Genomic DNA, 27,914 nt, shown 5'->3' with positions numbered 1-27,914 from the left:
ACGCGGTGCAGCCGTGCCGCCTGTGGTCGGGGATACGCGGTGTCGACTGTGGTCGGGGATACGCGGTGCAGCGGTGCCGCCTGTGGTCGGGGATACGCGGTGCAGCGGTGCCGCCTGTGGTCGGGGATGCTCGGTGCAGCGGTGCCGCCTGTGCTCGGGGATACGCGGTGCAGCCTGTGGTCGGGGATACGCGGTGCCGCCTGTGCTCGGGGATACGTGGTGCAGCGGTGCCGCCTGTGGTCGGTGATACGCGGTGCCGCCTGTGGTCGTGGATACACGGTGCAGCGCTGCCTCCTGTGGTCGGGGATACGCGATGCCGCCTGTGGTCGGGGATACACGGTGCAGCGGTGCCGCCTGAAGTCGGGGATACGCGGTGCAGCCGTGCCGCCTGTGGTCGGGGATACACGGTGCAGCGGTGCCGCCTGGGGTCGGGGATACACGATACACGGTGCATCGGTGCCGCCTGAGGTCGGGGATACACTGTGCCGCCTGAGGTCGGGGACACGCGGTGCCGCCTGTGGTTGGGGATACGCGGTGCAGCGGTACCGCCTGTGGTCGGGGATACGCGGTGCAGCGGTGCCGCCTGTGGTCGGGGATACGCGGTGCAGCCTGTGGTCGGGAATACGCGGTGCAGCGGTGCCGCCTGTGGTCGGGGATACGCGGTGCCGCCTGTGTTCGGGGACACGCGGTGCAGCGGTACCGCCTGTGGTCGGGGATACGCGGTGCAGCGGTGCCGCCTGTGGTCGGGGATACGCGGTGCAGCGGTGCCGCCTGTGGTTGGGGATACGCGGTGCAGCGATGCCGCCTGAGGTCGGGGATACGCGGTGCAGCGGTGCCGCCTGTGGTCGGGGATACACGGTGCAGCGGTGCCGCCTGTGGTCGGGGATATGCGGTGCGGCCTGTGGTCGGGGATACGCGGTGCAGCGGTGCCACCTGTGGTCGGGGATACGCGGTGCAGCGATGCCGCCTGAGGTCGGGGATACGCGGTGCCGCCTGTGGTCGGGGATACGCGGTGCAGCGGTGCCGCCTGAGGTCGGGGATACGCGGTGCAGCGATGCCGCCTGAGGTCGGGGATACACGATGCCGCCTGAGGTCGGGGATACGCGGTGCTGCGGTGCCTCCTGTGGTCGGGGATACGCGGTGCAGCGGTGCCACCTGTGGTCGGGGATACGCGGTGCAGCAGTGCCGCCTGCGGTCGGGGATACGCGGTGCAGCCTGTGGCCGGGGATACGCGGTGCAGCGGTGCCGCCTGAGGTCGGGGATACGCGGTGCCGCCTGTGCTCGGGGATACGTGGTGCAGCGGTGCCGCCTGTGGTCGGGGATACGCGGTGCAGTGGTGCCGCCTGTGGTCGGGGATACGCGGTGCCGCCTGTGCTCGGGGATACGTGGTGCAGCGGTGCCGCCTGTGGTTGGGGATACGCGGTGCAGCGGTGCCGCCTGTGGTCGGGGATACGTGGTGCAGCGGTGCAGCCTGAGGTCGGGGATACGCGGTGCCGCCTGTGCTCGGGTATACGTGGTGCAGCGGTGCCGCCTGTGGTTGGGGATACGCGGTGCAGCGGTGCCGCCTGTGGTTGCGGATACGCGGTGCAGCGGTGCCGCCTGTGGTTGGGGATACGTGGTGCAGCGGTGCCGCCTGTAGTCGGGGATACGCGGTGCCGCCTGTGTTCGGGGACACGCGGTGCAGCGGTACCGCCTGTGGTCGGGGATACGCGGTGCAGCGGTGCCGCCTGTGGTCGGGGATACGCGGTGCAGCAGTGCCGCCTGCGGTCGGGGATACGCGGTGCAGCCTGTGGCCGGGGATACACGGTGCAGCCTGTGGTCGGGGATACGCGGTGCAGCGGTGCCGCCTGAGGTCGGGGATACACGGTGCAGCGGTGCCGCCTGGGGTCGGGGATACGCGGTGCAGCCTGTGCCCGGGGATACGTGGTGCAGCGGTGCCGCCTGAAGTCGGGGAGACACGGTGCATCGGTGCCGCCTGAGGTCGGGGATACGCGGTGCCGCCTGAGGTCGGGGATACGTGGTGCAGCCTGTGGTCGGGGATACGTGGTGCAGCGGTGCCGCCTGTGGTCGGGGATACGTGGTGCAGCTGTGCCGCCTGTGGTCGGGGTTACGCGGTGCAGCGGTGCCGCCTGTGGTCGGGGTTACGCGGTGCAGCCTGTGGTCGGGAATACGCGGTGCAGCGGTGCCGCCTGTGGTCGGGGATACGCGGTGCCGCCTGTGTTCGGGGACACGCGGTGCAGCGGTACCGCCTGTGGTCGGGAATACGCGGTGCAGCGGTGCCGCCTGAGGTCGGGGATACGCGGTGCAGCGGTGCCGCCTGAGGTCGGGGATACGCGGTGCAGCGGTGCCGCCTGAGGTCGGGGATACGCGGTTCAGCGGTGCCGCCTGAGGTCGGGGATACGCGGTGCAGCGGTGCCGCCTGTGCTCGGGGATACGTGGTGCAGCGGTGCCGCCTGTGGTTGGGGATACGCGGTGCAGCGGTGCCGCCTGTGGTCGGGGATACGCGGTGCAGCGGTGCCGCCTGTGGTCGGGGATACGCGGAGCAGCGGTGCCGCCTGAGGCCGGGGATACGCGGTGCCACCTGTGGTCGGGGAAACGCGGTGCAGCGGTGCCGCCTGAGGTCGGGGATACGCGGTGCAGCGGTGCCGCCTGTGGTCGGGGATACGCGGTGCAGAGGTGCCGACTGTGGTCGGGGATACGCGGTGCAGCGGTGCCGACTGTGGTCGGGGATACGCGGTGCAGCGGTGCCGCATGTGGTCGGGGATACGCGGTTCAGCGGTGCCACCTGTGGTCGGGGATACGCGGTGCAGCGGTGCCGCCTGTGGTCGGGGATACGCGGTGCAGCGGTGCCGCCTGTGGTCAGGGACACGCGGTGCAGCCTGTGGTCGGGGATACGCGGTGCAGCGGTCCCGCCTGTGGTCGGGGATACGCGGTGCAGCAGTGCCGCCTGTGGTCGGGGATACGCGATGCAGCGGTGCGGCCTGTGGTCGGGGATACGCGGTGCAGCGGTGCCACCTGTGGTCGGGGATACGCGGTGCAGCGATGCCGCCTGAGGTCGGGGATACGCGGTGCCGCCTGTGGTCGGGGATACGCGGTGCAGCGGTGCCGCCTGAGGTCGGGGATACGCGGTGCAGCGATGCCGCCTGAGGTCGGGGATACACGATGCCGCCTGAGGTCGGGGATACGCGGTGCTGCGGTGCCTCCTGTGGTCGGGGATACGCGGTGCAGCGGTGCCACCTGTGGTCGGGGATACGCGGTGCAGCAGTGCCGCCTGCGGTCGGGGATACGCGGTGCAGCCTGTGGCCGGGGATACGCGGTGCAGCGGTGCCGCCTGAGGTCGGGGATACGCGGTGCCGCCTGTGCTCGGGGATACGTGGTGCAGCGGTGCCGCCTGTGGTCGGGGATACGCGGTGCAGTGGTGCCGCCTGTGGTCGGGGATACGCGGTGCCGCCTGTGCTCGGGGATACGTGGTGCAGCGGTGCCGCCTGTGGTTGGGGATACGCGGTGCAGCGGTGCCGCCTGTGGTCGGGGATACGTGGTGCAGCGGTGCAGCCTGAGGTCGGGGATACGCGGTGCCGCCTGTGCTCGGGTATACGTGGTGCAGCGGTGCCGCCTGTGGTTGGGGATACGCGGTGCAGCGGTGCCGCCTGTGGTTGCGGATACGCGGTGCAGCGGTGCCGCCTGTGGTTGGGGATACGTGGTGCAGCGGTGCCGCCTGTAGTCGGGGATACGCGGTGCCGCCTGTGTTCGGGGACACGCGGTGCAGCGGTACCGCCTGTGGTCGGGGATACGCGGTGCAGCGGTGCCGCCTGTGGTCGGGGATACGCGGTGCAGCAGTGCCGCCTGCGGTCGGGGATACGCGGTGCAGCCTGTGGCCGGGGATACACGGTGCAGCCTGTGGTCGGGGATACGCGGTGCAGCGGTGCCGCCTGAGGTCGGGGATACACGGTGCAGCGGTGCCGCCTGGGGTCGGGGATACGCGGTGCAGCCTGTGCCCGGGGATACGTGGTGCAGCGGTGCCGCCTGAAGTCGGGGAGACACGGTGCATCGGTGCCGCCTGAGGTCGGGGATACGCGGTGCCGCCTGAGGTCGGGGATACGTGGTGCAGCCTGTGGTCGGGGATACGTGGTGCAGCGGTGCCGCCTGTGGTCGGGGATACGTGGTGCAGCTGTGCCGCCTGTGGTCGGGGTTACGCGGTGCAGCGGTGCCGCCTGTGGTCGGGGTTACGCGGTGCAGCCTGTGGTCGGGAATACGCGGTGCAGCGGTGCCGCCTGTGGTCGGGGATACGCGGTGCCGCCTGTGTTCGGGGACACGCGGTGCAGCGGTACCGCCTGTGGTCGGGAATACGCGGTGCAGCGGTGCCGCCTGAGGTCGGGGATACGCGGTGCAGCGGTGCCGCCTGAGGTCGGGGATACGCGGTGCAGCGGTGCCGCCTGAGGTCGGGGATACGCGGTTCAGCGGTGCCGCCTGAGGTCGGGGATACGCGGTGCAGCGGTGCCGCCTGTGCTCGGGGATACGTGGTGCAGCGGTGCCGCCTGTGGTTGGGGATACGCGGTGCAGCGGTGCCGCCTGTGGTCGGGGATACGCGGTGCAGCGGTGCCGCCTGTGGTCGGGGATACGCGGAGCAGCGGTGCCGCCTGAGGCCGGGGATACGCGGTGCCACCTGTGGTCGGGGAAACGCGGTGCAGCGGTGCCGCCTGAGGTCGGGGATACGCGGTGCAGCGGTGCCGCCTGTGGTCGGGGATACGCGGTGCAGAGGTGCCGACTGTGGTCGGGGATACGCGGTGCAGCGGTGCCGACTGTGGTCGGGGATACGCGGTGCAGCGGTGCCGCATGTGGTCGGGGATACGCGGTTCAGCGGTGCCACCTGTGGTCGGGGATACGCGGTGCAGCGGTGCCGCCTGTGGTCGGGGATACGCGGTGCAGCGGTGCCGCCTGTGGTCAGGGACACGCGGTGCAGCCTGTGGTCGGGGATACGCGGTGCAGCGGTCCCGCCTGTGGTCGGGGATACGCGGTGCAGCAGTGCCGCCTGTGGTCGGGGATACGCGATGCAGCGGTGCCGCCTGTAGTCGGGGATATGTGGTGCAGCGGTGCCGCCTGTCCTCGGGGATATGTGGTGCAGCGGTGCCGCCTGTGGTCGGGGATACGCGGCGCAGCGGTGCCGCCTGTGGTCGGGGATACGTGGTGCAGCGGTGCCGCCTGTCGTCGGGGACACGCGGTGCAGCGGTACCGCCTGTGGTCGGGGATTCGCGGTGCAGCGGTGCCGCCTGTGGCCGGGGCTACGCGGTGCAGCGGTGCCGCCTGTGGTCGGGGATACGCGGCGCAGCGGTGCCGCCTGTGGTCGGGGATACGCGGTGCAGCGGTGCCGCCTGAGGTCAGGGCTACGCGGTGCCACCTGTCGTCGGGGAAACGCGGTGCAGCAGTGCCGCCTGCGGTCGGGGATACGTGGTGCAGCGATGCCGCCTGTGGTCGGGGATACGCGGTGCAGCAGTGCCGCCTGCGGTCGGGGATACGCGGTGCAGCGGTGCCGCCTGAGGTCGGGGATACGCGGTTCAGCGGTGCTGCCTGAGGTCTGGATTACGCGGTGCAACGATGCCGCCTGTGCTCGGGGATACGTGTTGCAGCGGTGCCGCCTGTGGTTGGGGATACGCGGTGCAGCGCTGCCGCCTGTGGTCGGGGATACGCGGTGCAGCGGTGCCGCCTGAGGCCGGGGATACGCGGTGCAGCGGTGCCGACTGTGGTCGGGGATACGCAGTGCAGCGGTGCCGCCTGTGGTCGGGGATACGCGGTGCAGCGGTGCCGCCTGTGGTCGGGGAAACGCGGTGCAGCGGTGCCGCCTGTGGTCGGGGAAACGCGGTGCAGCGGTGCCGCCTGAGGTCGGGGATACGCGGTGCAGCGGTGCCGACTGTGGTCGGGGATACGCGGTGCAGCGGTGCCGCCTGTGGTCGGGGATACGCGGTTCAGTGGTGCCACCTGTGGTCGGGGATTCGTGATGCCGCCTGTGGTCGGGGATACGCGGCGCAGCGGTGCCGCCTGTGATCGGGGATACGCGGTGTCGCCTGTGGTCGGGGATACATGGTGCCGCGGTGCCGCCTGTGGTCGGGGATACGCGGTGCAGCCGTGCCGCCTGTGGTCGGGGATACGCGGTTCAGTGGTGCCACCTGTGGTCGGGGATTCGTGATGCCGCCTGTGGTCGGGGATACGCGGCGCAGCGGTGCCGCCTGTGATCGGGGATACGCGGTGTCGCCTGTGGTCGGGGATACATGGTGCCGCGGTGCCGCCTGTGGTCGGGGATACGCGGTGCAGCCGTGCCGCCTGTGGTCGGGGATACGCGGTGTCGACTGTGGTCGGGGATACGCGGTGCAGCGGTGCCGCCTGTGGTCGGGGATACGCGGTGCAGCGGTGCCGCCTGTGGTCGGGGATGCTCGGTGCAGCGGTGCCGCCTGTGCTCGGGGATACGCGGTGCAGCCTGTGGTCGGGGATACGCGGTGCCGCCTGTGCTCGGGGATACGTGGTGCAGCGGTGCCGCCTGTGGTCGGTGATACGCGGTGCCGCCTGTGGTCGTGGATACACGGTGCAGCGCTGCCTCCTGTGGTCGGGGATACGCGATGCCGCCTGTGGTCGGGGATACACGGTGCAGCGGTGCCGCCTGAAGTCGGGGATACGCGGTGCAGCCGTGCCGCCTGTGGTCGGGGATACACGGTGCAGCGGTGCCGCCTGGGGTCGGGGATACACGATACACGGTGCATCGGTGCCGCCTGAGGTCGGGGACACGCGGTGCCGCCTGTGGTTGGGGATACGCGGTGCAGCGGTACCGCCTGTGGTCGGGGATACGCGGTGCAGCGGTGCCGCCTGTGGTCGGGGATACGCGGTGCAGCCTGTGGTCGGGAATACGCGGTGCAGCGGTGCCGCCTGTGGTCGGGGATACGCGGTGCCGCCTGTGTTCGGGGACACGCGGTGCAGCGGTACCGCCTGTGGTCGGGGATACGCGGTGCAGCGGTGCCGCCTGTGGTCGGGGATACGCGGTGCAGCGGTGCCGCCTGTGGTTGGGGATACGCGGTGCAGCGATGCCGCCTGAGGTCGGGGATACGCGGTGCAGCGGTGCCGCCTGTGGTCGGGGATACACGGTGCAGCGGTGCCGCCTGTGGTCGGGGATATGCGGTGCGGCCTGTGGTCGGGGATACGCGGTGCAGCGGTGCCACCTGTGGTCGGGGATACGCGGTGCAGCGATGCCGCCTGAGGTCGGGGATACGCGGTGCCGCCTGTGGTCGGGGATACGCGGTGCAGCGGTGCCGCCTGAGGTCGGGGATACGCGGTGCAGCGATGCCGCCTGAGGTCGGGGATACACGATGCCGCCTGAGGTCGGGGATACGCGGTGCTGCGGTGCCTCCTGTGGTCGGGGATACGCGGTGCAGCGGTGCCACCTGTGGTCGGGGATACGCGGTGCAGCAGTGCCGCCTGCGGTCGGGGATACGCGGTGCAGCCTGTGGCCGGGGATACGCGGTGCAGCGGTGCCGCCTGAGGTCGGGGATACGCGGTGCCGCCTGTGCTCGGGGATACGTGGTGCAGCGGTGCCGCCTGTGGTCGGGGATACGCGGTGCAGTGGTGCCGCCTGTGGTCGGGGATACGCGGTGCCGCCTGTGCTCGGGGATACGTGGTGCAGCGGTGCCGCCTGTGGTTGGGGATACGCGGTGCAGCGGTGCCGCCTGTGGTCGGGGATACGTGGTGCAGCGGTGCAGCCTGAGGTCGGGGATACGCGGTGCCGCCTGTGCTCGGGTATACGTGGTGCAGCGGTGCCGCCTGTGGTTGGGGATACGCGGTGCAGCGGTGCCGCCTGTGGTTGCGGATACGCGGTGCAGCGGTGCCGCCTGTGGTTGGGGATACGTGGTGCAGCGGTGCCGCCTGTAGTCGGGGATACGCGGTGCCGCCTGTGTTCGGGGACACGCGGTGCAGCGGTACCGCCTGTGGTCGGGGATACGCGGTGCAGCGGTGCCGCCTGTGGTCGGGGATACGCGGTGCAGCAGTGCCGCCTGCGGTCGGGGATACGCGGTGCAGCCTGTGGCCGGGGATACACGGTGCAGCCTGTGGTCGGGGATACGCGGTGCAGCGGTGCCGCCCGATGTCGGGGATACACGGTGCAGCGGTGCCGCCTGGGGTCGGGGATACGCGGTGCAGCCTGTGCCCGGGGATACGTGGTGCAGCGGTGCCGCCTGAAGTCGGGGAGACACGGTGCATCGGTGCCGCCTGAGGTCGGGGATACGCGGTGCAGCGGTGCCGCCTGTGGTCGGGGAAACGCGGTGCAGCGGTGCCGCCTGTGGTCGGGGAAACGCGGTGCAGCGGTGCCGCCTGAGGTCGGGGATACGCGGTGCAGCGGTGCCGACTGTGGTCGGGGATACGCGGTGCAGCGGTGCCGCCTGTGGTCGGGGATACGCGGTTCAGTGGTGCCACCTGTGGTCGGGGATTCGTGATGCCGCCTGTGGTCGGGGATACGCGGCGCAGCGGTGCCGCCTGTGGTCGGGGATACGTGGTGCAGCGGTGCCGCCTGTCGTCGGGGACACGCGGTGCAGCGGTACCGCCTGTGGTCGGGGATTCGCGGTGCAGCGGTGCCGCCTGTGGCCGGGGCTACGCGGTGCAGCGGTGCCGCCTGTGGTCGGGGATACGCGGCGCAGCGGTGCCGCCTGTGGTCGGGGATACGCGGTGCAGCGGTGCCGCCTGAGGTCAGGGCTACGCGGTGCCACCTGTCGTCGGGGAAACGCGGTGCAGCAGTGCCGCCTGCGGTCGGGGATACGTGGTGCAGCGATGCCGCCTGTGGTCGGGGATACGCGGTGCAGCAGTGCCGCCTGCGGTCGGGGATACGCGGTGCAGCGGTGCCGCCTGAGGTCGGGGATACGCGGTTCAGCGGTGCTGCCTGAGGTCTGGGATACGCGGTGCAACGATGCCGCCTGTGCTCGGGGATACGTGTTGCAGCGGTGCCGCCTGTGGTTGGGGATACGCGGTGCAGCGCTGCCGCCTGTGGTCGGGGATACGCGGTGCAGCGGTGCCGCCTGAGGCCGGGGATACGCGGTGCAGCGGTGCCGACTGTGGTCGGGGATACGCAGTGCAGCGGTGCCGCCTGTGGTCGGGGATACGCGGTGCAGCGGTGCCGCCTGTGGTCGGGGAAACGCGGTGCAGCGGTGCCGCCTGTGGTCGGGGAAACGCGGTGCAGCGGTGCCGCCTGAGGTCGGGGATACGCGGTGCAGCGGTGCCGACTGTGGTCGGGGATACGCGGTGCAGCGGTGCCGCCTGTGGTCGGGGATACGCGGTTCAGTGGTGCCACCTGTGGTCGGGGATTCGTGATGCCGCCTGTGGTCGGGGATACGCGGCGCAGCGGTGCCGCCTGTGATCGGGGATACGCGGTGTCGCCTGTGGTCGGGGATACATGGTGCCGCGGTGCCGCCTGTGGTCGGGGATACGCGGTGCAGCCGTGCCGCCTGTGGTCGGGGATACGCGGTTCAGTGGTGCCACCTGTGGTCGGGGATTCGTGATGCCGCCTGTGGTCGGGGATACGCGGCGCAGCGGTGCCGCCTGTGATCGGGGATACGCGGTGTCGCCTGTGGTCGGGGATACATGGTGCCGCGGTGCCGCCTGTGGTCGGGGATACGCGGTGCAGCCGTGCCGCCTGTGGTCGGGGATACGCGGTGTCGACTGTGGTCGGGGATACGCGGTGCAGCGGTGCCGCCTGTGGTCGGGGATACGCGGTGCAGCGGTGCCGCCTGTGGTCGGGGATGCTCGGTGCAGCGGTGCCGCCTGTGCTCGGGGATACGCGGTGCAGCCTGTGGTCGGGGATACGCGGTGCCGCCTGTGCTCGGGGATACGTGGTGCAGCGGTGCCGCCTGTGGTCGGTGATACGCGGTGCCGCCTGTGGTCGTGGATACACGGTGCAGCGCTGCCTCCTGTGGTCGGGGATACGCGATGCCGCCTGTGGTCGGGGATACACGGTGCAGCGGTGCCGCCTGAAGTCGGGGATACGCGGTGCAGCCGTGCCGCCTGTGGTCGGGGATACACGGTGCAGCGGTGCCGCCTGGGGTCGGGGATACACGATACACGGTGCATCGGTGCCGCCTGAGGTCGGGGATACACTGTGCCGCCTGAGGTCGGGGACACGCGGTGCCGCCTGTGGTTGGGGATACGCGGTGCAGCGGTACCGCCTGTGGTCGGGGATACGCGGTGCAGCGGTGCCGCCTGTGGTCGGGGATACGCGGTGCAGCCTGTGGTCGGGAATACGCGGTGCAGCGGTGCCGCCTGTGGTCGGGGATACGCGGTGCCGCCTGTGTTCGGGGACACGCGGTGCAGCGGTACCGCCTGTGGTCGGGGATACGCGGTGCAGCGGTGCCGCCTGTGGTCGGGGATACGCGGTGCAGCGGTGCCGCCTGTGGTTGGGGATACGCGGTGCAGCGATGCCGCCTGAGGTCGGGGATACGCGGTGCAGCGGTGCCGCCTGTGGTCGGGGATACACGGTGCAGCGGTGCCGCCTGTGGTCGGGGATATGCGGTGCGGCCTGTGGTCGGGGATACGCGGTGCAGCGGTGCCACCTGTGGTCGGGGATACGCGGTGCAGCGATGCCGCCTGAGGTCGGGGATACGCGGTGCCGCCTGTGGTCGGGGATACGCGGTGCAGCGGTGCCGCCTGAGGTCGGGGATACGCGGTGCAGCGATGCCGCCTGAGGTCGGGGATACACGATGCCGCCTGAGGTCGGGGATACGCGGTGCTGCGGTGCCTCCTGTGGTCGGGGATACGCGGTGCAGCGGTGCCACCTGTGGTCGGGGATACGCGGTGCAGCAGTGCCGCCTGCGGTCGGGGATACGCGGTGCAGCCTGTGGCCGGGGATACGCGGTGCAGCGGTGCCGCCTGAGGTCGGGGATACGCGGTGCCGCCTGTGCTCGGGGATACGTGGTGCAGCGGTGCCGCCTGTGGTCGGGGATACGCGGTGCAGTGGTGCCGCCTGTGGTCGGGGATACGCGGTGCCGCCTGTGCTCGGGGATACGTGGTGCAGCGGTGCCGCCTGTGGTTGGGGATACGCGGTGCAGCGGTGCCGCCTGTGGTCGGGGATACGTGGTGCAGCGGTGCAGCCTGAGGTCGGGGATACGCGGTGCCGCCTGTGCTCGGGTATACGTGGTGCAGCGGTGCCGCCTGTGGTTGGGGATACGCGGTGCAGCGGTGCCGCCTGTGGTTGCGGATACGCGGTGCAGCGGTGCCGCCTGTGGTTGGGGATACGTGGTGCAGCGGTGCCGCCTGTAGTCGGGGATACGCGGTGCCGCCTGTGTTCGGGGACACGCGGTGCAGCGGTACCGCCTGTGGTCGGGGATACGCGGTGCAGCGGTGCCGCCTGTGGTCGGGGATACGCGGTGCAGCAGTGCCGCCTGCGGTCGGGGATACGCGGTGCAGCCTGTGGCCGGGGATACACGGTGCAGCCTGTGGTCGGGGATACGCGGTGCAGCGGTGCCGCCTGAGGTCGGGGATACACGGTGCAGCGGTGCCGCCTGGGGTCGGGGATACGCGGTGCAGCCTGTGCCCGGGGATACGTGGTGCAGCGGTGCCGCCTGAAGTCGGGGAGACACGGTGCATCGGTGCCGCCTGAGGTCGGGGATACGCGGTGCCGCCTGAGGTCGGGGATACGTGGTGCAGCCTGTGGTCGGGGATACGTGGTGCAGCGGTGCCGCCTGTGGTCGGGGATACGTGGTGCAGCTGTGCCGCCTGTGGTCGGGGTTACGCGGTGCAGCGGTGCCGCCTGTGGTCGGGGTTACGCGGTGCAGCCTGTGGTCGGGAATACGCGGTGCAGCGGTGCCGCCTGTGGTCGGGGATACGCGGTGCCGCCTGTGTTCGGGGACACGCGGTGCAGCGGTACCGCCTGTGGTCGGGAATACGCGGTGCAGCGGTGCCGCCTGAGGTCGGGGATACGCGGTGCAGCGGTGCCGCCTGAGGTCGGGGATACGCGGTGCAGCGGTGCCGCCTGAGGTCGGGGATACGCGGTTCAGCGGTGCCGCCTGAGGTCGGGGATACGCGGTGCAGCGGTGCCGCCTGTGCTCGGGGATACGTGGTGCAGCGGTGCCGCCTGTGGTTGGGGATACGCGGTGCAGCGGTGCCGCCTGTGGTCGGGGATACGCGGTGCAGCGGTGCCGCCTGTGGTCGGGGATACGCGGAGCAGCGGTGCCGCCTGAGGCCGGGGATACGCGGTGCCACCTGTGGTCGGGGAAACGCGGTGCAGCGGTGCCGCCTGAGGTCGGGGATACGCGGTGCAGCGGTGCCGCCTGTGGTCGGGGATACGCGGTGCAGAGGTGCCGACTGTGGTCGGGGATACGCGGTGCAGCGGTGCCGACTGTGGTCGGGGATACGCGGTGCAGCGGTGCCGCATGTGGTCGGGGATACGCGGTTCAGCGGTGCCACCTGTGGTCGGGGATACGCGGTGCAGCGGTGCCGCCTGTGGTCGGGGATACGCGGTGCAGCGGTGCCGCCTGTGGTCAGGGACACGCGGTGCAGCCTGTGGTCGGGGATACGCGGTGCAGCGGTCCCGCCTGTGGTCGGGGATACGCGGTGCAGCAGTGCCGCCTGTGGTCGGGGATACGCGATGCAGCGGTGCCGCCTGTAGTCGGGGATATGTGGTGCAGCGGTGCCGCCTGTCCTCGGGGATATGTGGTGCAGCGGTGCCGCCTGTGGTCGGGGATACGCGGCGCAGCGGTGCCGCCTGTGGTCGGGGATACGTGGTGCAGCGGTGCCGCCTGTCGTCGGGGACACGCGGTGCAGCGGTACCGCCTGTGGTCGGGGATTCGCGGTGCAGCGGTGCCGCCTGTGGCCGGGGCTACGCGGTGCAGCGGTGCCGCCTGTGGTCGGGGATACGCGGCGCAGCGGTGCCGCCTGTGGTCGGGGATACGCGGTGCAGCGGTGCCGCCTGAGGTCAGGGCTACGCGGTGCCACCTGTCGTCGGGGAAACGCGGTGCAGCAGTGCCGCCTGCGGTCGGGGATACGTGGTGCAGCGATGCCGCCTGTGGTCGGGGATACGCGGTGCAGCAGTGCCGCCTGCGGTCGGGGATACGCGGTGCAGCGGTGCCGCCTGAGGTCGGGGATACGCGGTTCAGCGGTGCTGCCTGAGGTCTGGGATACGCGGTGCAACGATGCCGCCTGTGCTCGGGGATACGTGTTGCAGCGGTGCCGCCTGTGGTTGGGGATACGCGGTGCAGCGCTGCCGCCTGTGGTCGGGGATACGCGGTGCAGCGGTGCCGCCTGAGGCCGGGGATACGCGGTGCAGCGGTGCCGACTGTGGTCGGGGATACGCAGTGCAGCGGTGCCGCCTGTGGTCGGGGATACGCGGTGCAGCGGTGCCGCCTGTGGTCGGGGAAACGCGGTGCAGCGGTGCCGCCTGTGGTCGGGGAAACGCGGTGCAGCGGTGCCGCCTGAGGTCGGGGATACGCGGTGCAGCGGTGCCGACTGTGGTCGGGGATACGCGGTGCAGCGGTGCCGCCTGTGGTCGGGGATACGCGGTTCAGTGGTGCCACCTGTGGTCGGGGATTCGTGATGCCGCCTGTGGTCGGGGATACGCGGCGCAGCGGTGCCGCCTGTGATCGGGGATACGCGGTGTCGCCTGTGGTCGGGGATACATGGTGCCGCGGTGCCGCCTGTGGTCGGGGATACGCGGTGCAGCCGTGCCGCCTGTGGTCGGGGATACGCGGTTCAGTGGTGCCACCTGTGGTCGGGGATTCGTGATGCCGCCTGTGGTCGGGGATACGCGGCGCAGCGGTGCCGCCTGTGATCGGGGATACGCGGTGTCGCCTGTGGTCGGGGATACATGGTGCCGCGGTGCCGCCTGTGGTCGGGGATACGCGGTGCAGCCGTGCCGCCTGTGGTCGGGGATACGCGGTGTCGACTGTGGTCGGGGATACGCGGTGCAGCGGTGCCGCCTGTGGTCGGGGATACGCGGTGCAGCGGTGCCGCCTGTGGTCGGGGATGCTCGGTGCAGCGGTGCCGCCTGTGCTCGGGGATACGCGGTGCAGCCTGTGGTCGGGGATACGCGGTGCCGCCTGTGCTCGGGGATACGTGGTGCAGCGGTGCCGCCTGTGGTCGGTGATACGCGGTGCCGCCTGTGGTCGTGGATACACGGTGCAGCGCTGCCTCCTGTGGTCGGGGATACGCGATGCCGCCTGTGGTCGGGGATACACGGTGCAGCGGTGCCGCCTGAAGTCGGGGATACGCGGTGCAGCCGTGCCGCCTGTGGTCGGGGATACACGGTGCAGCGGTGCCGCCTGGGGTCGGGGATACACGATACACGGTGCATCGGTGCCGCCTGAGGTCGGGGACACGCGGTGCCGCCTGTGGTTGGGGATACGCGGTGCAGCGGTACCGCCTGTGGTCGGGGATACGCGGTGCAGCGGTGCCGCCTGTGGTCGGGGATACGCGGTGCAGCCTGTGGTCGGGAATACGCGGTGCAGCGGTGCCGCCTGTGGTCGGGGATACGCGGTGCCGCCTGTGTTCGGGGACACGCGGTGCAGCGGTACCGCCTGTGGTCGGGGATACGCGGTGCAGCGGTGCCGCCTGTGGTCGGGGATACGCGGTGCAGCGGTGCCGCCTGTGGTTGGGGATACGCGGTGCAGCGATGCCGCCTGAGGTCGGGGATACGCGGTGCAGCGGTGCCGCCTGTGGTCGGGGATACACGGTGCAGCGGTGCCGCCTGTGGTCGGGGATATGCGGTGCGGCCTGTGGTCGGGGATACGCGGTGCAGCGGTGCCACCTGTGGTCGGGGATACGCGGTGCAGCGATGCCGCCTGAGGTCGGGGATACGCGGTGCCGCCTGTGGTCGGGGATACGCGGTGCAGCGGTGCCGCCTGAGGTCGGGGATACGCGGTGCAGCGATGCCGCCTGAGGTCGGGGATACACGATGCCGCCTGAGGTCGGGGATACGCGGTGCTGCGGTGCCTCCTGTGGTCGGGGATACGCGGTGCAGCGGTGCCACCTGTGGTCGGGGATACGCGGTGCAGCAGTGCCGCCTGCGGTCGGGGATACGCGGTGCAGCCTGTGGCCGGGGATACGCGGTGCAGCGGTGCCGCCTGAGGTCGGGGATACGCGGTGCCGCCTGTGCTCGGGGATACGTGGTGCAGCGGTGCCGCCTGTGGTCGGGGATACGCGGTGCAGTGGTGCCGCCTGTGGTCGGGGATACGCGGTGCCGCCTGTGCTCGGGGATACGTGGTGCAGCGGTGCCGCCTGTGGTTGGGGATACGCGGTGCAGCGGTGCCGCCTGTGGTCGGGGATACGTGGTGCAGCGGTGCAGCCTGAGGTCGGGGATACGCGGTGCCGCCTGTGCTCGGGTATACGTGGTGCAGCGGTGCCGCCTGTGGTTGGGGATACGCGGTGCAGCGGTGCCGCCTGTGGTTGCGGATACGCGGTGCAGCGGTGCCGCCTGTGGTTGGGGATACGTGGTGCAGCGGTGCCGCCTGTAGTCGGGGATACGCGGTGCCGCCTGTGTTCGGGGACACGCGGTGCAGCGGTACCGCCTGTGGTCGGGGATACGCGGTGCAGCGGTGCCGCCTGTGGTCGGGGATACGCGGTGCAGCAGTGCCGCCTGCGGTCGGGGATACGCGGTGCAGCCTGTGGCCGGGGATACACGGTGCAGCCTGTGGTCGGGGATACGCGGTGCAGCGGTGCCGCCTGATGTCGGGGATACACGGTGCAGCGGTGCCGCCTGGGGTCGGGGATACGCGGTGCAGCCTGTGCCCGGGGATACGTGGTGCAGCGGTGCCGCCTGAAGTCGGGGAGACACGGTGCATCGGTGCCGCCTGAGGTCGGGGATACGCGGTGCCGCCTGAGGTCGGGGATACGTGGTGCAGCCTGTGGTCGGGGATACGTGGTGCAGCGGTGCCGCCTGTGGTCGGGGATACGTGGTGCAGCTGTGCCGCCTGTGGTCGGGGTTACGCGGTGCAGCGGTGCCGCCTGTGGTCGGGGTTACGCGGTGCAGCCTGTGGTCGGGAATACGCGGTGCAGCGGTGCCGCCTGTGGTCGGGGATACGCGGTGCCGCCTGTGTTCGGGGACACGCGGTGCAGCGGTACCGCCTGTGGTCGGGAATACGCGGTGCAGCGGTGCCGCCTGTGGTCGGGGTTACGCGGTGCAGCCTGTGGTCGGGAATACGCGGTGCAGCGGTGCCACCTGTGGTCGGGGATACGCGGTGCCGCCTGTGTTCGGGGACACGCGGTGCAGCGGTACCGCCTGTGGTCGGGGATACACGGTGCAACCGTGCCGCCTGTGGTCGGGGATACGCGGTGCAGCGGTGCCGCCTGTGGTCGGGGATACACGGTGCAGCGGTGCCGCCTGTGGTCGGGGATACGCGGTGCAGCGGTGCCGGCTGTGGCCGGGGTTTACGCGGTGCAGCGGTGCCGCCTGAGGTCGGGGATACGCGGTGCTGCGGTGCCACCTGTGGTCGGGGATACGCGGTGCAGCGATGCCGCCTGAGGTCGGGGATACACGATGCCGCCTGAGGTCGGGGATACTCGGTGCAGCGGTGCCGCCTGTGGTCGGGGATACGCGGTGCAGCGGTGCCACCTGTGGTCGGGGATACGCGGTGCAGCAGTGCCGCCTGCGGTCGGGGATACGCGGTGCAGCCTGTGGCTGGGGATACGCGGTGCAGCGGTGCCGCCTGAGGTCGGGGATACGCGGTGCAGCGGTGCCGCCTGTGGTCGGGGATATGCGGTGCCGCCTGTGCTCGGGGATACGTGGTGCAGCGGTGCCGCCTGTGGTTGGGGATACGCGGTGCAGCGGTGCCGCCTGTGGTCGGGGATACGTGGTGCAGCAGTGCAGCCTGAGGTCTGGGATACGCGGTGCAGCGGTGCCGCCTGTGCTCGGGGATACGTGGTGCAGCGGTGCCGCCTGTGGTTGGGGATACGCGGTGCAGCGGTGCAGCCTGAGGTCGGGGATACGCGGTGCAGCGGTGCCACCTGTGCTCGGGGATACGTGGTGCAGCGGTGCCGCCTGTGGTTGGGGATACGCGGTGCAGCGGTGCCGCCTGTGGTCGGGGATACGCGGTGCAGCGGTGCCGCCTGTGCTCGGGGATACGTGGTGCAGCGGTGCCGCCTGTGGTTGGGGATACGCGGTGCAGCGGTGCCGCCTGTGGTCGGGGATACGTGGTGCAGCGGTGCCGCCTGTAGTCGGGGATACGCGGTGCCGCCTGTGCTCGGGGATACGTGGTGCAGCGGTGCCGCCTGTGGTTGGGGATACGCGGTGCAGCGGTGCAGCCTGAGGTCGGGGATACGCGGTGCAGCGGTGCCACCTGTGCTCGGGGATACGTGGTGCAGCGGTGCCGCCTGTGGTTGGGGAAACGCGGTGCAGCGGTACCGCCTGTGGTCGGGGATACGCGGTGCAGCGGTGCCGCCTGAGGTCGGGGATACGCGGTGCAGCGGTGCCGCCTGTGGTCGGGGATACGCGGTGCAGCGGTGCCACCTGTGGTCGTGGATACGCGGTACAGCGGTGCCGCCTGTGGTCGGGGATACGCGGTGCAGCGGTGCCGCCTGCGGTCGGGGATAAGCGGTGCAGCGGTGCCGCCTGCGGTCGGGGATACACGATGCCGCCTGTGGTCGGGGATACGCGGTGCAGCAGTGCCACCTGAGGTCGGGGATACGCGGTGCAGCGGTGCCGCCTGTGGTCGGGGATACACGATGCCGCCTGTGGTCGGGGATACGCGGTGCAGCGGTGCCGCCTGAGGTCGGGGATACGCGGTGCAGCGGTGCCGCCTGAGGTTGGGGATACGCGGTTCAGCGGTGCCGCCTGAGGTCGGGGATACGCGGTGCAGCGGTGCCGCCTGAGGTCAGGGATACGCGGTGCAGCGGTGCCGCCTGTGGTAGGGGATACGCGGTGCAGCGGTGCCGCCTGAGGTCGGGGATACGCGGTGCAGCGGTGCCGCCTGTGGTAGGGGATACGCGGTGCAGCGGTGCCGCCTGAGGTCAGGGATACGCGGTGCAGCGGTGCCGCCTGAGGTCGGGGATACGCGGTGCAGCGGTGCCGCCTGAGGTCGGGGATACGCGGTGCAGTCGTGCCGCCTGTGGTCGGGGATACGCGGTGCAGCGGTGCCGCCTGTGGTCGGGGATACGCGGTGCAGCGGTGCCGCCTGTGGTCGGGGACACGCGGTGCCGCCTGTGGTCGGGGATACGCGGTGTAGCGGTGCCGCCTGTGGTCGGGGATACGTGGTGCATTGGTGCCGCCTGTGGTCGGGGATACGCGGTGCAGCGGTGCCGCCTGTGTTCGGGGATACGTGGTGCAGTGGTGCCGCCTGTGGTCGGGGACACGCGTTGCCGCCTGTGGTCGGGGATACGCGGTGCAGCGGTGCCGCCTGTGGTCGGGGACACGCGGTGCCCCCTGAGGTCAGGGATACGCGGTGCAGCGGTGCCGCCTGTGGTTGGGGATACGCGGTGCCCCCTGAGGTCAGGGATACGTGGTGCAGCGGTGCCGCCTGTGGTTGGGGATACGCGGTGCCCCCTGAGGTCGGGGATACGCGGTGCCCCCTGAGGTCAGGGATACGCGGTGCAGCGGTGCCGTCTGAGGTCAGGGATACGCGATGCAGCGGTGCCGCCTGTGGTTGGGGATACGCGGTGCAGCGGTGCCGCCTGAGGTCGGGGATACGCGGTGCCCCCTGAGGTCCGGGATACGCGGTGCAGCAGTGCCGCCTGTGGTTGGGGATACGCGGTGCAGCGGTGCCGCCTGAGGTCGGGGATACGCGGTGCCCCCTGAGGTCCGGGATACGCGGTGCAGCGGTGCCGCCTGTGGTTGGGGATACGCGGTGCAGCGGTGCCGCCTGAGGTCGGGAATACGCGGTGCAGCGGTGCCGCCTGAGTTCGGGGATTCGCGGTGCGGCCTGAGGTCGGGGATACGCGGTGCAGCAGTGCCGCCTGTGGTCGGGGATACGCGGTGCCGCCTGAGGTCAGGGATACGCGGTGCAGCGGTGCCGCCTGTGGTCGGGGACACGTAGTGTGACACTCCCGTCTCTTTTTGTTTTCAGGTTTTGGATGGACTCTTGGCTCAACATGGCACAGTGGAGAATGTGGAACAAGGTATGGAAATAATATGAACATAACTCTGTAATGTTTCTTTGTGGTTTTTCATATAAATGCAGCATTGGAATAGAGAATTTTTAGAAACTGGAGAAGTCCGTTCAGCCCCTCTGGTCTGCTCTGTCTTTCAGAGGGCATGGCTAATATTAATCTGCCATCTACCACATTATTTCTGCAGCCTTCGATTTCTGTTCGCTGTTGGTCTCAATTTTTCTCAGCAGTGCAAGCTCTTGTTATTCAAGCAGCCACAACCTTTTGGGAGAAATCTCAAGATTTTCGCTAACCTTTTGTTTGAAAACTAACTTCCTTGTGATCCTGAATGTCTTTACTCCAATTTTACCATGATGGTCCTGTGTCCTTATTGCCCCCTCTCGGAGGAAATGGTTCCTCTGTAGCTATTTTACTGAGTTCTTTGAACGTTTTGAACTTCTCGATCGGATATTCAAAACATTTCTATCACTAGGGGAGGACACTGTGTCACAGTGGTTAGCACTGCTGCCTCGCAGTGCCAGAGACCCGGGTTCAATTACGGCCTCGGGTGACTGTCTATGTGGAGTCTGCACTTTCTCCTCGTGTCTGCGGGGGTTTCCTCCGGGTGCTCCAGTTTCCTCCCACAGTCCAAAGATGCGCAGGTTAGGTGGATTGGCCATGATAAAATTGCCCCGTAGTGTCCAAAGGTTAGGTGAGGTTAGGGAGATAGGACGGGCATGTGCCTAGGTAATGTGCTCTTTCAGACGGTCGGTGCAGACTTGATGGGCCGAATGGTTCTATGATTCTAGATTACTGCTCAATCTCACCTGCTCGAGTGAATGCAAACCAAGTTTTTGCAACCTGTGTTCTCCTGATTTAATCGTCTAATCCGTGGCATCACTCTGGTCAACATGTGCTCTTTTTTTGTCTCTCCTCCCTCCTCTATGCCCCAACCCCACACACACACACACACACCAGCCCTCTCTGGAGCAGATTTCTATTTCCTGCATCGAGTCCTCTGAGATCCACCGTCATTCTTCTAAACTCCAGCATATGTAATCCAAACTGACTCAATCTCTCCTCATACGTCAGTCCTGTCCTCCCAGGAATTAGTCTGGTAAAACTTCTCTGCACTCCCTTCATAACAAGAACTTCCTAAACTGCACCAATATTCCAGGTATGGTTTCACCAATGCCCTCTATAATTGCAGCAAGATGTCCCTGCTGCTGTACTCGAATCCTGTCACTGTCCTGTCCGTGAAACTCCCGCGGACCGTGCTGAAAATGGCCGGGTCCCGGGCCGCGCACGGCTGATGGCCTGCACCGTAAAATATGGCGCCGGCCGTGTGCGAAGCAAACCCGCTAACCGCGACCCCACAGCCAACCACCCGGCCGCCCCACACCAGTCCCACTAGCCCGGGGCAGAGCCCCCCCCCCCCAAGCCAGCGGCACAGATCCCGGCCGAGCGTGGTGGCGCTCGACACTGTCCGCAGCCAGCATGCCGGACATGGCCCATGCCGTCGGGAACTCGGCCCATGGAGGGGTGGACCAATACCTTTCCTCACCATTGTGTTAATTTCCTCTTTAACCAGCAATGCAACTCCACTGCCTTTTTATTTTTGTCTGTCCTTCCTAAATACTGAACACCCCATGATGTTCAATTTCCATTCCGGGTCACCCTACAACCCTGTCTCCATAATTCCGACTATATCATCCCCGTTTACATCTATTTGCGCGATTAATTCACGTTTTTGCGAATGTTCCGTGCATTGAGGCTTATAAAGCCTTAAGGCTTGTATTTTTAACCTGTCCCATTCCCACTGTTTTTCACTGACCCCTGTTTGATTCTGACCCTTGATTTCTCTGCCTATCACCTTTCTTATTCCCCTTTTTGTCTTTTGTTCTTGTCCTTGTTTCTCCCTCCTCTGACTCCTTTATGTAGGTTCCCCACACGTCTGCCATTTTAGTTTAAACCCTCCCCAACTATTTTAGCAATACTCCCCCTAGGACATCAGACTCGGTCCTGCCCAGGTGTAATCTATCCAGTTTGTATTGGTCCTACCTCCCCCAGAACCGGTCCCATTGTCCCAGGAATTTGAAACTCTCCTCCTCGCACCAAGCATAATTTCATAGATTTCATAGAATTTACAGTGCAGAAGGAGGCCATTCGGCCCATAGAGTCTGCACCAGCTCTTGGAAAGAGCACCCTACCCAAGCCCACACCTCCACCCTATCCCCATAACTCAGTAACCCCACCCAACACTAAGGGCAATTTTGGACACTAAGGACAATTTATCATGGCCAATCCACCTAACCCGCACATCTTTGGACTGTGGGAAGAAACAGGAGCACCCAGAGGAAACCCACGCACACACGGGGAGGACGTGCAGACTCCGCACAGACAGTGACCCAAGCCAGAATCGAACCTGAGACCCTGGAGCTGTGAAGCAATTGTGCTATCCACAATGCTACCGTGCTGCTCCAAAATTTCCCCCAATTGTACTCCACCCCTCCTTGAGGAGTAAACTACCTTAATAGTGACCACCTCAAAATTCTCTTAGCCATGACTTACCTGTCAGACAGAGCCATTAAGGCGTTGTCTTAACTGGTTATTTTCCAAACTCTCCCCTACTGATAGATTCCACAGTAGCTGCTGCACAACAGACCTTCAATGTCTCTTGTTCAATTGACAGGCCTGTGGTTACCTGGTTTTCTCACTTCCATTCTTCCCAAATAATGCAGTGAGTGACATTAGCAAATTTGCAACTTAATGGTACAGTTCCCAAATCAAAAGAATGTTGAAAGATTATGACTAGCACATCTACAATTCCCTCTTTTTTTGTATCCAATTGTTTGTTATGTGCATATTGGGGACATGTAGTAAACTATGTTAGTTTGGTTTAAAAACCTGTTGGCTACAGGAAGAATGTGTAGTAAGGGGTTTCATGTTGGTTTCTTAGGAAAGAGACAATGAGAAGTGGAATGACACAATATATGCCACAGAAAAACTCCATGCTGCTGTTTATGCTCCACTCAAACCTCTTCCCATCCTTTCTCATTTTATTCTCTTCTCCCTCGTATGTTTATCTCGCTTCTTCTTAAATGCATTTATACCACTCTCTTTGTAAAGAAGTTTCTTTTTTATACTGTTGGCCTCTAGTTAAGTCCCCTCTTTGGTTACCTCCTCGACTTTCTCTTTTGAAGAAAATGGAATTGGCACTGTCTGCAATGTAGAAATTGTGTTTGATTCCAAAGTTTACAGTTTTGAAAATTCATTTATGGGATGTGGGCGTTGCTGGTTAGGCCAGCATTGATTGCCCATCCCTAGTTGCCCTTCAGAAGGTGCTGGTGAGTAGCCTTCTTGAACTGCTGCAGTCCTTGAGATGTAGGTACACCCACTGTGCTGTTAGGGAGGGAGTTCCAGGATGTTGTCCCAGTGACAGTGAAGGACGGTGATATATTTCCAAGTTAGGGTGATGAGTGACTTGGAGGGGAACCTCCAGCTGGTGCGGCTCCCAGGTATCTGCTGCTCTTGTCCTTCTAGATGGTTAGGTGTTGTTTAAGGAACTTTGGTGAGTTACTGCACTGCATCTTGTAGATGGTGCACACGGCTGCCACTGTTCGTCGGTGGTGGAGGGTTTAAATATTTGTGGAAGAGGGAGCAATCAAACGGGCTGCTTTGTCCTCAATAGTGTCGTGCTTATTGTTGTTAGGAGCTGCACTCATCCAGGCAAGTGGAGAGTATTCTACTACACTCCTGACTTGCGCTTGTAGATAGGGGTAGCCACAGTATTAATGTGGCTAGTCCAGTTCAGTTTCTGATCAATGGTAATCCCCAGGATGTTGATTGTGGGGGATTCAGCGATAGTAATGCAACTGAATGACAAGGGGCGATGGTTAGATCCTCTCTTGTAGGAGATGGTCATTGCCTGTCACTTGTGTGGTGTGAATGTAACTTGCCACTTGTCAGTCCAGGCCTGGATATTGTCCAGGTCTTGCTGCATTTGGGCATGGATTGCTTCATTATCTGAGGAGTCGCAAATGTTGCAGAACATTGTGCAGGCATCCACAAACATCCCCACTTCTTAAAAAAAAAATTTAGAGTACCCAATTCATTTTTCCAATTAAGGGGCAATTTAGTGTGGCCAATCCACCTACCCTGCACATCTTTGGGTTGTGGGGGCGAAACCCACGCAAACATGGGGAGAATGTGCAAACTCCACACCTGGGACCTCGGCGCCGTGAGACTGCAGTGCTACCACTGCACCACCGTGCTGCCCCAAACTTCCCCACTTCTGACCTTATGATGGAAGGGAGGGCGTCGATGAAGCAGCTGAAGATGGTTGGGCCTAGGACACTACCCTGAGCAACTCCTGCAGTGATGTCCTGGAGTTGAGATGATTGACCTCCAACCACCACACCCATCTTCCTTTGTGCCAGGTATGACTCCAACCAATGGAGAGTTTTCCCCCTGATTCCCATTTACTCCAGTTTAGCGAGGGCTCCTTGATGCCATACTCGGTCAAGTGCTGCCTTGATGTCAAGGGCAGTCACTCTCACCTCACCTCTGGCATTCAGCTCTTTTGTCCATGTTTGAACCAAGGCTGTAATGAGGTCAGGAGCTGAGTGACTCTGGCGGAACCCAAACTGAGCATCCGTGAGCAGATTATTGCTGAGTAAGTGCCCCTTGATAGCACTGTTGATGTCTCCTTCCATCGCTTTGCTGATGATGGAGAGTAGACTGATAGGGTGGTAATTGGCTAGATTGAATTTGTCCTGTTTCTTGTGTACAGGACACACCTGGGCAACTTTCCACGTTGCTGTACTGGAACAGCTTGACTCGGGGTGTGGTAGAAATTGGGAACGATAGTTGTCTCAGGCACTAACTCTCTAACTAATATAGGTCTGACATTAACTATCTGCCAGTCCTCTGACAGTACCCCCTTTTATAACAAGCTGTTAAATATGCGTAATTTGGACCCCTGCTATTTCATTTCTAGATTCTTTAAAATATATGGATCATCCCGTCCCCTTTTGCTTTGAGTTTGATCTGGTTTAATTTAAATGCACGTGATATAATTTCTAATCTTGGCATACAACACCCTGTACACCTGATCCCCCTCCCTGGTAAAATCGCTTCTTTAATGTAAGGAGCAGGAGTGGGCCATTCAGCCCTTCGAAACCCACTCCCCATTCAGTGAGATCATGACAGATGTTTCTTCAACACCTTTTTCCAGCAGTATCCCCATATCCCTTGATGTTTTTAATGTAAAGAAATCCTATTGATCTCCGTCTTGAATGTTCTTGACGGCTGAGCCTCCACGACCCTCCTGGGATCCCAAGGATTCACCACCTTTGCCTTCACTGCCTGTAGTTCTGATCATCCCCGGTGACCCCATTCTCATCCTGAACATGACCTCTTATTCTTCCTGTAGGGTTTTTAAAAAATACCTCTTTTGTTTTCTGTCCCCCGATAATTCAATTTCATAGTTCGAAGAGCCAAGAAATCTTAGTTTGAGTGTAGCAAGAGTGTAGAGAGGAGCCGCGCACAGGCTATTAAGTGGGGATTTGCAAATTGGGAGGAATAGGAGACTCTCGATCCCCAGGGTAGGATTGGAATCATGTTAATGTGAAAGTGTTGCCACAGAGAAAAGCTGGAAGCTTGCGTTAGCTGCCGGGAGTGTGGCAGTTTACTTTTATTGTGTCTGCTGGATTTGTTTGCGGGCAAGTTCCAGGGAGCGGGTTCCCAGCACTTTTCCTCACAAATGGACCTGAGCTTTTCTATCATTTTTTTTTTTACCTCTCCCAGGAGATCACATTTTTGGGTAGGTGTGGAGAATTTATCTAGAGTAAAGTTTCCATAGTCCCAGATGACTATAGGCTGCTGACACCTTTGAGGGGAGAGCTGACTGACTGGTGGTGATTTAATTTGAGGGTCACCACATCTCAGGCGAGGGGCAAGGTTGAGAAGGCTGAACTAATAATGATACACAAGATCAGAGGGGTCTCCCTCTTGCCCTGATCCACTCAGGCCAGCCCCAGAAGACGGGAACTGCATTCCGTTTTCTTTTGGCAGACTTTTGAGTTTAATTTAGATTTGAAATCTGTTGAGCGGAGAAGTCAAATGTGTTTGCCTTTGGAGGCATCTGAGGTGATGGGGTAAAGATAAGGCTACGTTCGAGATCTGAGGACACGAAGCGACAGGGCCGTTCAATCGGAAGTTACTAATTATGACAGAACGTTGCAAGAGGGCTGGAGACGTACTAAACACCAGAGCTGGATCTGGCATGGACCTGTGTGCCTTTTGAATGGAGGTGAATGTCACCTGGAGCATTGCCTCCACCTCTGCACGAGCAGATCACTCCGTTTGATGAAGAATTAGTGAGATGAAGTCTACTTGGGCATGGGAATGTTTGAAATGTTAATGAGCCAGTGCAAGCAGTGGATAACCTGCCAATATGAAGCAACAGTGTAACTGTTGATGTGTTAAATCCTGTCAACTGTCTGCCGTGGTGAGATTGAGTTAATCTTGGTAAACATTGAGTTTGTGCTAAAGTCACAAGGGCCGAATGGCATTATGAAATTGGTTTAACCAGACTTGATGGGGCAGCTCACGAGTTTGTCTGTGAGGTCTGAATCTTAAAAACTCAAGAGAAAGCTCCTGAAAGATCACCTGTCATCAGTAAGTAGTAACTATTACTCAGAATACATTTATCTCACATTGTCTAAATCTCAGTATTGGCTAAAGCTTTGACAATGTATAGTTAAATTTGTTCCACAGTATGCTGGCGACTTTCCAGATCAAACTATTTGACTAAGACCCCACACATAACTGATATTCCATCGTCCGTGCTCCACGTTGTAAACTGATGGAGAGAGGCCAGCTTATATTTTAACTCCAGCCATTGATACTCAATTTCAAATGTCCCCACTTTCACTTAAGAACCACAGATCAGTGATCAGAAACCAGAAACCTTCATTTTAATAAAACAAAATGATATTTCCTGTCGCCCAATGCTTGCTGGGGCCATTCTGAAGGGGCTTAATTGCTGAAGTGTGTAAGGAAAGGTGGCGTTTGTGGATTTAATTGGATGAGTTGGTTCATGCAATCTCTGTACTGACTGATTCTTTTCCGTCTCTCAGTTAACACAGATAGTGAGACAGCAGTTGTCAATGTGACGTACGAGACAAAGGAACACGCAAAGACGTAAGTGATGACAGGGCCTTTGTAAATTTCGAAAGAACTTTCCTGTTGGCACTGGTTTATTCTGTGTGTTGGTGCCCAGTGTACTCTGTTCACCTTAACATGGGACATGATTCTTCTGTGATTCTCTTAGCAACACAACTTACTCTCACTGCTGCGGCACCAATTTTGACTGGCAATTTTGTGGCAGAACTGTACCCACCAATATTGTACCGGAGTGTTATACAGTGACCAGTTTGTACCCACCAGTGCTGTATCCCAATGTTATACAGTGACCAGTTTGTACCCACCAGTGCTGTATCCCAATGTTATACAGTGACCGGTTTGTACCCACCAGTGCTGTATCCCAATGTTATACAGTGACCGGTTTGTACCCACCAGTACTGTACCCCAGTGTTATACAGTGACCAGTTTGTACCCACCAGTGCTGTATCCCAATGTTATACAGTGACCGGTTTGTACCCACCAGTACTGTACCCCAGTGTTATACAGGGACAGACGTGTACCCACCAGTACTGTACCCCAGTGTTATACAGTGACCGGTTTGTACCCACCAGTACTGTACCCCAGTGTTATACAGTGACCGGTTTGTACCCACCAGTACTGTACCCCAGTGTTATACAGTGACCGGTTTGTACCCACCAGTACTGTACCCCAGTGTTATACAGTGACAGATTTGTACCCACCAATACTGTACCCCAGTGTTATACAGTGACAGACCTGTACCCACCAGTACTGTACCCCAGTGTTATACATTGACAGACCTGTACCCACCAGCACTGTACCCCAGTGTTATACAGTGACAGACCTGTACTCACCAGTACTGTACACCAATGTTATACAGTGACAGACCTGTACCCACCAGTACTGTACCCCAGTGTTATACAGGGACAGACCTGTACCCACCAGTACTGTACCCCAGTGTTATACAGTGACAGACCTGTACCCACCAGTACTGTACCCCAATGTTATACAGGGACAGACTTGCACCCACCAGTACTGTACCCCAGTGTTATACAGTGACAGACCTGTACCCACCAGTACTGTACCCCAGTGTTATACAGTGACAGATTTGTACCCACCAGTACTGTATCCGTGTTTTTTTAAAATAAATATTTTTATTCTCCTTTTTCACATTTTCTCCCGCATTTACACGCATCAACAATAAACAATAATCAGCAAGATATGTCAATCCCCATAACAATAACAACGATCCCATCCTCCCATAAACAAATTTCAAAAAGGAATCAGGGATTACCCATAGTCACCCTTAATCTACACAGCCCCCCCCCCATCCCTCCCACCCATCACCCCCCCCCCCCAAACTAATGTTCGATGTTATCCAGTTCTTGAAAGTGCATAATAAATAGTGCCCATGATTTGTAGAACCCCTCCGAGCTTCCCCTCAGTTCGAACTTTACCTTCTCAAGGGTCAAGTATTCCAACAGGTCCCCCCGCCACGCCAGGGCACTGGGTGGAGAGGCTGCTCTCCATCCCAGCAGGATCCGCCTTCGGGCGATCAACGAGGCGAAGGCTACGATATCTGCCTCCGCTCCCGTTTCCAACCCTGGCTGTTCCGAAACCTCGAATATGGCCTCCTGGGGACCCGGGTCCAGTTTCACACGCACCACCTTGGAAATTACCCTAAACGCCTCCTTCCAGTACTCCCCTAGCTTTGGACA

The 27,914-nt window shown here is 63.2% G+C and overlaps 1 protein-coding gene across 3 annotated transcripts in view; it reads left to right on the top strand.

Moving 5' to 3' along the window:
- igf2bp2a (insulin-like growth factor 2 mRNA binding protein 2a) overlaps positions 1-27,914 on the top strand; it is a 321,903-nt gene that overhangs the window by 189,146 nt on the left and 104,843 nt on the right. For all 3 annotated transcript variants that reach the window (XM_072483899.1, XM_072483891.1, XM_072483884.1), the window contains exons 4-5: positions 19,008-19,059; positions 26,172-26,235. In XM_072483899.1, the coding sequence (XP_072340000.1) occupies positions 19,008-19,059; positions 26,172-26,235 (116 nt within the window). The remainder of the gene's footprint in view (positions 1-19,007; positions 19,060-26,171; positions 26,236-27,914) is intronic.

Source organism: Scyliorhinus torazame, chromosome 2, assembly GCF_047496885.1.
Source record: "Scyliorhinus torazame isolate Kashiwa2021f chromosome 2, sScyTor2.1, whole genome shotgun sequence".
Lineage (NCBI taxonomy): Eukaryota > Metazoa > Chordata > Chondrichthyes > Carcharhiniformes > Scyliorhinidae > Scyliorhinus > Scyliorhinus torazame.
This window is presented reverse-complemented; position numbering and strand designations above follow the sequence as displayed.